This window comes from Ranitomeya variabilis, chromosome 8, assembly GCF_051348905.1.
Source record: "Ranitomeya variabilis isolate aRanVar5 chromosome 8, aRanVar5.hap1, whole genome shotgun sequence".
NCBI lineage: Eukaryota > Metazoa > Chordata > Amphibia > Anura > Dendrobatidae > Ranitomeya > Ranitomeya variabilis.
In genome coordinates, this window is record NC_135239.1 from 173579789 (window position 1) to 173592458 (window position 12670).

Sequence of the window (12670 nt, forward strand, 5' to 3'; positions counted from 1 at the left end):
ACAATGTTAGAGATAGACCGGCGCTGACCCTATTATCTCCTACGTCCATGGGGTGCCGTAAAATGACACTGATAGTGTTGTGAACTGCTGTGAAACCAAGATGTCAGCCCCCAGTGCCTTCTTTAAACTCATATAACACACGAAATCTGTTTCACATGCATTTAAAACTTGGTTATAGCAGCATGTTATGCTACATTACAGTGATGTATTAATGATCTACAAACGCGGTACCTTCCCTTTAAAAGTTGACCAGCGATTTCTCATTTTTCCAACACAATTTACAAAATCTTTTTTTTTTTGAGGGACCATCTCACATTTGAGGTGACTTTGAGGGGTCAATATGACAGAAAATACCCAAAAGTGACACCATTCTGAAACCTGCACCCCTCAAGGTGCTCAAAGCCTCATTCAGCAAGTTGTAAAACCCTTCAGGTGCTTCACAAGAACTAAAGCAATATGTCAGGAAAAAAATAACATTTAACTTTTTTCAGAAAAAATTTACTTTAGACCCAAACTTTTTATTTTCACAAGGGTAACAGGAGAAAGTGGACCACAATATTCGTTTTGCAATTTCTCCTGAGTATACAAATACCCCATATGTGGGGGAAAATGTGGGCGCATGGCAGGGCTTGGAACAGAAGGAGCACCGCTTGACTTTTTGAATGCAAAATAGTCTGGAATCGATGGCGGGCACCATGTCACGTTTGGAGACCCCCTGATGTACCTAAACAGTGGAAACTCCCACAACTGACCCCATTTTAGAAACCACACCCCCTCAAGAATTTTATCCAGGGGTGTAGTGAGCATTTTGAACTTACAGGTACTTCACAGAATTTGATAACATTAAGTCGTCATACTGAATATTTCGTTATTAGTGTTGAGTGCAAGTGCTCCCTACTACAGTTTGCATCGAGTTGCTCGGGTATGCACCGAATATTGCGGGTGCTCGAGTGACATGCTCGAGTCCCTGCCCTGCAAGTTTCATGTTTGTTAAACACCCAAAAAAAATGTGGTGATCTGCGCTACTTGGTACATATCTGAGCACTCGATGCAAACTCGAGTAGCAAGCACTTGCGCTCAACACTAACCGCCATAAAACAAATTTTTTCTTAATTTTGAAAACCCCCCAATTCTAACTCCAACCCTAACACAGCCCTAGCCCCAACCCCAACACACCCCTAACACCAACTCTAACACAACCCTAACCCCAACACAACCCTAACCCCAGCACAACCCTAACCCCAACCTTAAAACAACCCTAACCCCAACCCAAACCACATCCCTATGCCTAACCCTAACACAACCCCAACCCTAACACTACCTTAACCCTAACACATCCTTAACCCTAACACAACCCTAACCTCATCAGAACACTAACCTCAACCCTAACCACAGCTCTAACCCTAACTGCAAAGAATGGAAAAAAAATAAAATGTTTAACTTTATTATTTTTATCTAACTAAGGGGCTGACAAAGGGGGATTTGATTTACTATTTTTTTTTTTCATTTTGATCACTGTGATAGGGTTTATCACAGTGATCAAAAGGAAACAATAGGAGGTCGGAGCAGGAGGGCCCAGGGATGGCTGAGGCACCGGGTGGGCTTGGGGGACCCCATTTCTCTCTTCTCTGATATGCTAGATCATATCAGAGGAGAGAGAAACTTTTTATTTTTTTGTGATTGCCGTTCTTCGGTGAATAACAGTGATCGCGTGAGAGGGGACTGTGAAAACTGTCTCTAATCATGTTCTCCAGGGATTTGGCTACCAGAGATTTTCCGAGGCTGGAGGGGGCGCTATATACTAATTTCTCAGTGCCGTTAAAAAGCAGCACTGAGGAATAAGTACCCTTAACTGCCACCGTTAAAAGGCATATTGGCGGTCATTAATGGGTTGCTGTTTTTCAGCAATCTTCTCCCCGCGTGCTAGGGGAGTTAAAAGCCCTCTAATATAGGCTTGGGGAATTGGTCCTCGTGGGGTGCGCTTATTTAGAACTCCACAGACCGCTAGATCTAATAGCATGGGCGTTACTAACAGGCTATAAACCAGACATTGTGCACATCACTTACCTGTATGACCGACGCCTTATCCGAGTGCATTAATAATACTGGGCAGCTGCCCCCTCCATGAATGGTAGGTGTGTGAGTGGTGGCTTCATCAGCATTTTGCACATATGTTGCCCCTGCCTTTATTATTGGGGTCTACTGCATCCTGCTTGTGTCTTGATGTTGGTAAACACAGCTGACTTTTTTTGTGGAGTTTTCTTCATTTTGGCTATGTCAGAGCAGAGACTGATCCACTGGGCCCAAGGTGTGAATAAAAGGGGTTGCCCTCTTTCAGCAATCTTCTGCCCACATGCTTAGTTAGGTAAAAAACTAACAAACTGTTCCCTACTTGCCCTCCCTGGGTCCAGCGCTGTGTCTCCGCCGCTGGCAGCATCGGCTGAGCTTAGCATCAATTTCTTAGTGCTTATATATATATATATATATATATATATATATATATATATATATGTGTGACACGTCATTGCTGCGACATGTCAATAAGGAACACGTCATTGCTGCGACATGTCATCATGGACAGGTGCAGCTGCGGAGGAGCATCACTGGAGCAGGGGAAGGTGAGTAGTAGTTCAGCTGCGGAGGAGCATCACTGGAGCAGGGGAAGGTGAGTAGCAGTTCAGTCTAATAATTTCAAGTAGCACAAGTCAATAGGGCTACAAACCCTAATCGCGAAAAATCGTTTTTAACTAAACCCAATATCCATATTATGCTGGGAAGTCTCACCTGCTCGGAGTGTGAGGACGCATCTTCTCTGGCCTTGTGTCTTCGCTGTCTGGATAAGGATGGCTCAGATGAGGAATTAAGGGGCTGTATTTCAGCGTTTGCTGCTACTCCGTCCTGTAACCAAACAAGAAGGTGCATCGTGAATTATGTTACTGACATCGTGTTACTATGTAATATCATTAAAGGTGTTTTCTGTGATTTTACAAAGTCAACATATCCTAGGGATGCCACTTACAGGACTAGTAACAAAGGGAAACATCTCCTTCACTGCATTTACCTGGCACAAAAACATCTATAACTGAGAGCTGAGCAGGTATCACTGCCAACAGACACTGCCTGTATAACACAGCCATCAGCTGCCTCTAACAGCAGAGGGTGGAGCTGAGAACAACCCGCTGCTGTTAACCACTTACATGCCTATGCAAATCCCTGACAGCGGCAATTACAGCGTGCGGTGCCTGGGGAAAGTGCTGTTCCACGCACCCATCGACCCACCTTGTGATGTGCCGATGGGTTGCTTTGGCAGCCTGACATTTGCTGAAAACCCTTGTGCCTGCCATTATGGTACTTCTGTGAAAAACAGTGTACCAGGGCTTCATAGGAGATCGTGATTTTCACTATATACTGTGATATATTGTGTAAGCAATCAGACGATCGCAGGTTCAAGCACACCAAAGAGACTAAAAAATCAAACAAACAATTTTTTTAAAAAGATAAAAAAAATATATATAAAAACTGAAATCACCGCTGCTTTTTCGTTCATGAAAAAGAAAATAGAGCAAACATATTTTTTATCGCCGCATCCATGAAAGTTCAATTAATCAAAATATAAAAATTAATCCGATTGGTTGACGCCAAGAGCAGAAAAAAAAAATGCAATAAGAGATCAAAATGTCGTATATAGATAAATAAAAATGTGAGGTCACCATACAAAAAACAAGCATTCACAAGGCCCCACTGATAAATGAGAATTGTCACCGGTCTCAAAATATGGTGACGGAAGCAATTTGTTTTTTCACATTTTTTTCCAACACTAGACATGTTGGATATCGCTGTTTTTAGTAGTGACCTGAAGAATCAGGCTGGGCGGTCAGGTAATTTTACCGCACAATGAACACCATAAAAAACAAAACCCCAAAACAATTACGTAATTGCATTTTTCAATTCGAATGCACATGGATTTTTTTTCCCATTTTCCAGTACATGGGATGGCAAAATGAATGGGGTCATTCAAAATTACATCTTGTTCTGCAAAAAAACAAGCCCTCATAATACTGTGAGGATTGGGAAAAAAAAAAGTTATGGCTTTTAGGAGAAGGAGAGGAAAAAGCAAGTGAGCAAAAATGGAAAATTGCCACGTTACTAAGGGGTTAAATATAGGAAAATGTTCGTTAGACGTACGGGTTCTGCAACAGGTAGGAATGGCTGTAGGAGCTTCTCTGTAGAATCCAAAGGTTCCTACAAGAAAACAGACACACAAGTAGTTAAAACAAAGCTCTTAATAAAAGTGTACCCTGTGTTTAACCCCTTCCTGACATGTGACAAACATCTGCACCTCACATGTGATGTAGGTGTATGGAAAAAGCTCAGGAACTAAGCCCATCTATTACAGGGCAGGTGACGGCTGTGTTGTACAGCCGGCATCTCTGTCTATCTGCTGTTTAACCACTTACGGTAAATGTTGATATCAATCTCTGACAGCAAAGAAAAGGGCGTCATCGCATGAAGATGGGAGGCGCTGGACCCGGACCACGACGCCCATCGGACCTGAACCGGGACCGCCCCTGGGTGAGTATAATCTAACTTGTTTTTCTTCTCTTTCAGGTTACATCGGGGGCTTATGTACAGCGTTACAGAATTCTGTAGGTAAGCCCCTGATGGTGGTGGCCGCAGCTTATAGGCGAAAAATGGGGTGACAGATTCCCTTTAATAGACCTCCGATCTCCTCCAAACTGAGGTACTTAAAGGGATAGTCCCATCTTCCAAGAGCCTAACCCAATATGTAGCAGATGTAATAATAATAACAAATCTTCCAATTAGAAATAAAGTATAGTTCTTCTGATTCGCTATGTCGCTTACCCCATGTGCAGGGCATTGCAGTAGCTTAGATGTTAATAGTCGTAACCATTGATACCTAAGCTAATGCAATGCCCTGCACATGGGGTAAGAGACAAAGCGAATCAGAAGAACTATACTTAATATCTAATTGGAAATTTGTTATTATTATTACATCTAGTACATATCGGGATTGGATCTTGGAAGATGGGAGTACCCCTTTAAGTGCCTCTGTTTGGAGCAGATTGGAGGTCTGTTAAGTCGCCCATCGCCCCATGCAATGTATGGTGTTGATGGGTTACCTTGGCAGCTGCAGGCCTACTGAAGACTTTAGTACTTCTATGAAACCCAGCCTGTGGACGCTGCTCCTGCTTAAAGGGGTTGTCCAGGTCTGTGATGAAAGACTGCAGTCAATGAACCCTCACAGCGCGCACATCGCATGGACAATCCCTTTCAGGTTGAGATTGGCAGGAAATTGAGCAGGGAGATCAGGCGGTATAGTACCAAGCACAGCTACCATTAAATTATAAGATAATGTTTACAATAGAGGCGCATCTCATGGCTTGTTACCCATTCTCCATGGCCAATGTCTTCCCAACTGAGAGGGGCACGCATCTGGTAAATTGCAGGTAACTTTCTCATAACTTCCTTGCCAGGTGTGTCACCCTTATCATGACATCCTATAACATATATATCAGGATCTTTATTACAGCTGAAATTCTATCAAATACATTATTAAAGGATTTGTCCCATTTCAGAAAAGTTTCCCTAGTTTCTGTTTGTGCCCCTACACACTGCAGTTATACCAACATGTATTCCAGCTCATTTCTTTGGTTTTGCTAATGTCTTAATGCAGTATGAAATTAGAGACATTTTATACAAATGAAATTACAAATAAAAAAATCAAACATAAAAAATAGAGGTTTTACATTAAAGGGGTCTTCCACTACTAGGACAACCCCTTCTTGAACTAAATGTTTGGCCCCAATAAAATGCAAATTGTCTCTTCAGAGAGGAAGAGAACTAGAACTCTAGTGCCACCTATTGGAAGTAGCGATCCTAACAGTCAATGTCGGAGAGTGACATGTAAGTATGTTGAGATGAGGAGACAAGGCTCGTTAAAGGGTCGACATTGACTGTTAGGATTGCTACTTCCAATAGGTGGCACTAGAGTTCTAGTTCTCTTCCTCTCTGAAGAGACAATTTGCATATTTCCCAGAGGAGCATTGCAGCTTTAAGTATCCTCATCTCGACATGCTTAACATGTCACTCTCCGCAAGGAGAAACGATACTTCTTGGGCCCCAATAAAATAAAAGCTTATAGTCACCTCCCGTGCCGGCGCCGTTCCAGCGGTGTTGGCACTCGCAGTACCGGAGCTCCCGTGTGGTGTTGTGACATGTGGTGCCTGGCGCCCAATCAGCACTGGCGTCACTGTCCTCGCCATGAAGAGGAAGTCCTGGCTGCAGCTGATCCCTGACTTCCTCTTCTTGTTCAATCCGTACGAAGGCGGGGACAGTGACACCAGCGCTGATTGGGCGCCGGGCTCATGTGTCACAACACCGCGAGAGAGCCCCGGGACCGCGAGTGCTGACACCACTGGAACCACCGGTGCCAGCACGGAAGGGAAGTGTAGGTTTTTTATTTTATCGGGGCCAAACACTTAGTTCAAGAAGGGGTTGTCTGATTGGTAAACGGCCCCTTTAAAAAAAAACATGACGCTAGTTACTTGTACCCACCTGGTTCGCCTGATGGTCGCCTTTGCACGCTGGCTGTAAAAGCTTCATGGTGTTGTCTTCTTCATCCTCCATGCTAGTGGGATTAGCTACCGGACAAACATTGTCTTCCATGTTGGCGTTTGGTGCTGCCTGCGGTTTTCGTTTGATGTCCTGTTCTTTCGGACAGTTTGGTGTCATTTTACCCGGCGGGTCCCTGCAGTCATTCTGAAGCTCGGGGATCAAGTGTTCATCAGCCGCTGCTCTTTTGTCATCGGGCAGGACACTGATATCCACCTTGCTAAGCGTTGAAATATAAGCCGCTGTACTGTTCATGTGCGGGAAGTCGGGGAGAGCTGGAGGAACACAGGCTGCTTTCGTCTTTACTGGGCTTTTTCCTTTATTCTGCGTAGAAAATTGACAATTGTGCATTAACATAAAAATGTCCTTATGTGTATAAAAGGAGTCAGAAAACAAATTTACATTATTCCTATTGATTTTATTAATTTTGGCCTTTGGAAAAGTTGCCCGGTTTCTCAAGAAACCTGATATGGATCATTGACTTCAGATACAATGGCTAATACACATTCTCATGTTTTATGTGACGCTCATGTTCTATGTTTCAGGCAACAAGCCACTTGCGTCGGGTAGAAAATAAAATGTGTAGGATAAGAGTTCAGGAAAGATATATATCCTGGTACCTTGTTAGCCAGTGGATAGAATAATATTTAGAATTGAGAGTCCTCAGTGGTTGATACCTTTTAATGGCTATTAGCTATTAAAAGGTATGAACCACTAAGGACTCTCAATTCTAAATATTATTCTAGGATAAGAGTAAAATTCATAAAATTGTAAAGGAGTGGAGCTGTAAAAAAACAAACAAAAAACCCCCACACCTTTTCCCACCCCACAAAAGAGTCCAGACATTTTTTGTTTTTTTTGCGCTTTTATTCCCTTCCCATTCATTTTAGCACACAACATGATGAAAAAAATGGGAAAACAAAAATTCAAGATGGGTAAAACAGCAAAAAAAAAAACACCACAATTCCACCATTGTTATTTTGGGTTTTGTTTTTACCATTTTTTTGGGACGATTCTCATAAATTTGACTTTTCCTAACACAACAAGACCAAATATGTTTGGTTTTTATTTATTTATTTTTTAATAGGGATTTTTTTTTTAAACTTTTTTTTTTTTTTACTTTCCATAGTCCACCGATTGGGACCTGAACCTGCGGATCACTTATACTACACACTGGAATACTATAGTATTGCAGTGTATAGCGTAACTGTGGTTCTCCTATGAAACCCAGTCTGTGTCTAAGGGGAGAAAATGGGGGTCAATGGGAGTGCACCGGTAAGTAGGCCATTTAAGTGCTGCTGTAAGTGATTGACAGCAGCATCTAAGTGGTTAACAGCGGCGATCGGAGCAGATGTTAGCTATGTATCACCACTGGCATCTGACATCTATGAAGTGGTTCACCCCTGCAGTGACTTGTATGTTAAGAGGTTAAGTCCTAACAAATGTGGGACTCAATAGTAGCCAAGGAACCTATAGTTATCTGTGGGCCACATCCTATGTAACAAGATTTTCTTTATGCACAAAAAAATGATATCACCACTTTGTAGGATAGATGTTGAATGTATTATCACTGGGGGTTCAGATGCGTAGACCCCTACTGATCCCGACAACTGGGGACCCAAAGTTCTCTGTGTGAATGGGGTAATTCTTCAAACTAAACAGAGGAGCATGCAGGCACATTACAAAAAGGAGATTTTTGTGTACTCACCGTAAAATCTCTTTCTCTTAGCCTCTAATTGGGGGACACAGGACCATGGGTGTTATGCTGCTGTCCACTAGGAGGCGACACTATGCATAATCTGAAAAAGATTAACTGTGGCTCCTCCTGTGCAGTATACACCCCTGAACGGCATCAGCCTTCTCCAGTTTTGTGCAAAAGCAGTAGGAGGAACGTAACATGAATAACAAAATTATGCCTGTAAGAAGGCAACTATTGTACGAGCTCAAGAAACAATATGAGAACTCAACAGTTACAACAGCCCGGAAAGGGCAACAGGGTGGGAGCTGTGTCCCCCAATTAGAGGCTAAGAGAAAGAGATTTTACGGTGAGTACACAAAAATCTCCTTTACTCTGTCGCCTCATTGGGGGACAAAGGACCATGGGACGTCCTAAAGCAGTCCTTGGGTGGGAAGCAATGGACGAATATTGTGCAGACAGGCCCGTACACTTAGGGCACCGCCGCTTGCAGGACACGTCTACCCAGGCTCGCGTCCGCTGAGGACTGGGTATGAACCCTGTAGTGTTTAGTAAACGTGTGTAAGCTAGTCCAAGTGGCCGCCTTACACACTTGTTGTGCCGAAGCCTGGTGCCGAATGGCCCAGGAGGCCCCTACCGCCCGTGTAGAGTGTGCCGTAATACCGGCTGGAAGAGGAGAATTCTTAAGGCGGTACGCCTCTTGTATGGTGGATTTGATCCACCTGGCAAGAGTAGCTTTGGAAGCTGGCATACCCTTGTGGCCGCCTTCCGGAAGGAGGAAAAGGGAATCAGACCTCCGGAAGGACGCAGTCCTAGACACGTATATACGCAAAGCCCTGACAAGGTCAAGCGTATGCAGAGCCTTCTCCACTCTATGAACCGGAACCGGACAAAGGGATGGTAGTGAAATTTCCTCATTGAGGTGGAAGTCGGACACAACCTTCGGAAGGAAGGATGGGACCGTACGAAGAACTACCTTGTCCTGGTGAAATGCCAGGAAAGGCCGTCTGCAGGAGAGTGCTGTCAGTTCAGACACCCTGCGTAGCGAGGTGATTGCCACCAGGAAAACCACCTTCTGGGAAAGAAGGCGGAGAGGGACCTCCTTAAGGGGTTCGAAGGGTGGTTCCTGCAATGCTGTCAGGACCAGGTTGAGGTCCCACGTTTCTAGTGGTCGTCTGTAGGGGGGAACCAATCGGGAAACCCCCTGAAGGAAAGTCCTTACTTGCGGCTTGGTAGCAATGCGCTTTTGGAAAAGCACTGAGAGGGCTGACACCAGCCCAATGACAGCCTGGCCTCCAGACCCGATTGGAGAAAACCAAGTACTTTGGGTAGGGAATAAGGGAGTGGGATCTGGCCACGAGATTCGCACCAGGTAAAGAAAGCTTTCCAGGTACGGTAATAAATCTTGGCAGAGGCTGGTTTCCGTGCTCTGATCATGGTTCCAATGACATTTGTCGAGAGCCCTGCCTGGGTTAGAACCCAGGTCTCAAGGGCCACGCCGTCAAATTGAGAGCCCCTGAGTTCTGGTGGTAGAACGGCCCCTGTGATAGAAGATCGTGGCGGTCGGGGAGACGCCAGGGGGCGTCTGCTGTGAGTTGTACGATGTCGGCGTACCATGTGCGTCTGGGCCAGTCCGGTGCAATGAGGATGGTTGGAACTCCCTCTTGTTTGATCTTCCTCACCACTCTGGATATCAGGGGGAGAGGTGGAAAAATATACAGAAGCTGGAACTGGGTCCAGTCCTGAACCAGAGCGTCTGCTCCGAGCGACCGCGGATCGTGTGTTCTGGCAATGAAGTTGGAGACCTTGGCATTGAAATGGGATGCCATTAGGTCCACATCCGGGGTCCCCCAGCGGAGACAGATCTGTTGAAAAATTTCGGGATGGAGAGACCACTCTCCCGAGTCTATTCCTTGTCGGCTGAGGAAGTCTGCTTCCCAGTTGTCCACACCCGGAATGTGGACCGCCGAAAGGACCGACCCCGTGTCCTCCACCCAGCGGAGGATATGTGACACTTCCCGCATCGCCTGGGTACTGCGGGTCCCCCCTTGATGATTCACATATGCCACAGCCGTGGCATTGTCCAACTGTATCCTGATGTGAGAGGCTGCCAGTAAGTGATGGAAGGCCCTCAATGCCAGAAGGATGGCACGAATTTCCAGGATGTTGATGGGCATGGTCGCTTCCGCTGGGGACCACTTGCCCTGTGGTGTAGGTGCACCGCACCCCAACCCGTCAGACTCGCGTCGGTGGTCAGAACCTTCCATTGACCTGAGAGAAAGGATTTCCCCTTTGCTAGCGAGGTTGGCTTGAGCCACCAGTGCAGGGACCTCCTGGTTGACGACGTTAGCTGGAACTCCCTGTCGAGAGAGAAGGGATTCCTGTCCCAGGACTTGAGAATGGCTAGTTGGAGAGGTCTGAGGTGAAACTGGGCAAATGGGACGGCTTCTATTGCTGCTGCCATCTTGCCGAGGACTCTCATGGCAAAACGGAGAGATCGAGGGGGTTTGCGGAGGAGGGTGCGAACTGCTAGTCGGAGGGCCAGTGCCTTGTCCTTGGGAAGGAGCACTAGACCCCTGGAGGTGTTGAATAACATTCCCAGGAAGGTCAGGGACTGACTCGGGGCTGGTGATGACTTTTGTAGGTTGATTAACCAGCCCATGCGACTGAGAGTATCAGTTGTGATTGAGACGCTGAGCTCGCAGTCCTTGAAGGTGGGAGCCTTGATGAGTAGATTGTCCAGGTATGGAACGACTACTATGCCTCTGGAATGCAGGACGTCCATGGTTGCTGCCATGACCTTGGTGAACACTCTGGGTGTCTTCCGGAGTCCGTGAGTCATGAAGAAGAGAAAGTCTGAGATTTTCCTCCTCTGGGCTTAGACTGGCCTGCTTTTGACTGCCAGGTCTTGTCCGACCTTTGCGTCGATCGTGAGTTGTCCCTGCGTGGGGAGCGGTTACGATTTTGTACTGGACGTGAGACGGACCAGCCGGAGGAATTCCGAAAGGATCGGAATCGAGTTTGGTTACGCTTCTTGTAAGTGCGTTTAGGTTTCAGTTGGGGAAGAGAAGTACTCTTACCCCCTGTGGCGTTGGATATCATAGTATCCAACTGTTCACCGAAAAGTCTCCCACTGAGGTAGGGGAGGTGCGTGAGGGACTTCTTTGAGGCTGCGTCCGCTTTCCATTCTCGCAGCCAGAGGATACGCCGAATCGTGATGGCGTTTGATGCCTTCCCCGCGACTCCCTTTGCTGAATCCAGAGCTGCATGGAGCATGTAATCTGCTACAACTGCAATTTGAACCGCTTGGTCTGACAGTTCAGGAGCGGATGCTTGGAAGGCTTGTAAATTCTTTGCCCAGGCCAAGATGGCCTTGGCAGCCCAAACTGAGGCGAACGCGGGAGCCAGGGATGCCCCTGCTGCCTCGAAAATTGAACGAGCCATGCGTTCTACCTGCCGGTCTGCTGCGTCCCTGAGGGGTGAGCTATCTGGCAGTGAAAGGAGGGTCTGTGCTGCTAGCCTGGAGACTGGGGGATCCACTTCAGGTGGATCTGTCCATTCCTTGGTGTCCTTCTGTGGGAAGGGGTACCTCGCCTCCAGATATTTGCGATTAGCTAATTTTTTCTCAGGCTGTGAGAGCTGTTTTTTTAAGGATCGCCTTAAACTCTGGGTGGTTAGAGAAAACCTTAGGCGGCTTCAGAGGTCCTTCAAAGGAAATCTTATGTTCTGGGGCCTCTGGTGGCGGATCAGAAATGTCCAGCACCCGATGGATGGACGATATTATGTCCTCAACTAGCACTGTATTGCTAGGAGGGATTGGGATCAGGGACCCTTCCGTTTCTCTGTCCGAGTCAGAGTCGCAGATGCCTTCCGAATCCTGTGTATCACTGAGGCGTCCCCTGCTGGGTGGGCTGGGGAGGAGGCCTTCTCTGGTTGGGGATTGCGGAGATCTGCATTGTCTGTCCCTGGAATCGGACGGTCTAGATGACCTGGAGCTACGGTGTCTCTCCCTAGAGGGGGATGACCGTGTGCTATGGGATGACGCAGATGGACTTGATCTATGGATCCGCTTGCGTCCTGACCTAGACGTGGATGTGCCAGGGTCATCTTGTTCCTGAGTCAAGCTCTCCCTTTGCTGGGTAACGGTCATAGCCGGGGCATGACCCTGCAGAGCCTGAAGCAATGTGGAAGTTAGGTTATGTATAGACTGCATCATAGATTGCGATATCTGAGTGGCCCATTCCAGCGTGGCATTAGACACCAAGGCATTGGCAGGGGCTTCTTGAGGCTGTGACACAGTAGTTTGTATACAGTTCTGACAATGCGGGTACGTGCTACTAC

At 46.4% G+C, this 12670-nt stretch overlaps 1 protein-coding gene across 3 annotated transcripts in view; it reads right to left on the reverse strand.

Moving 5' to 3' along the window:
• Positions 1-12670, reverse strand: part of NEK4 (NIMA related kinase 4) — a 93360-nt gene that overhangs the window by 26915 nt on the left and 53775 nt on the right. For all 3 annotated transcript variants that reach the window (XM_077276944.1, XM_077276947.1, XM_077276946.1), the window contains exons 7-9: positions 6577-6957; positions 4186-4242; positions 2785-2898 (exon numbers count right to left, since the gene is read on the reverse strand). In XM_077276944.1, the coding sequence (XP_077133059.1) occupies positions 2785-2898; positions 4186-4242; positions 6577-6957 (552 nt within the window). The remainder of the gene's footprint in view (positions 1-2784; positions 2899-4185; positions 4243-6576; positions 6958-12670) is intronic.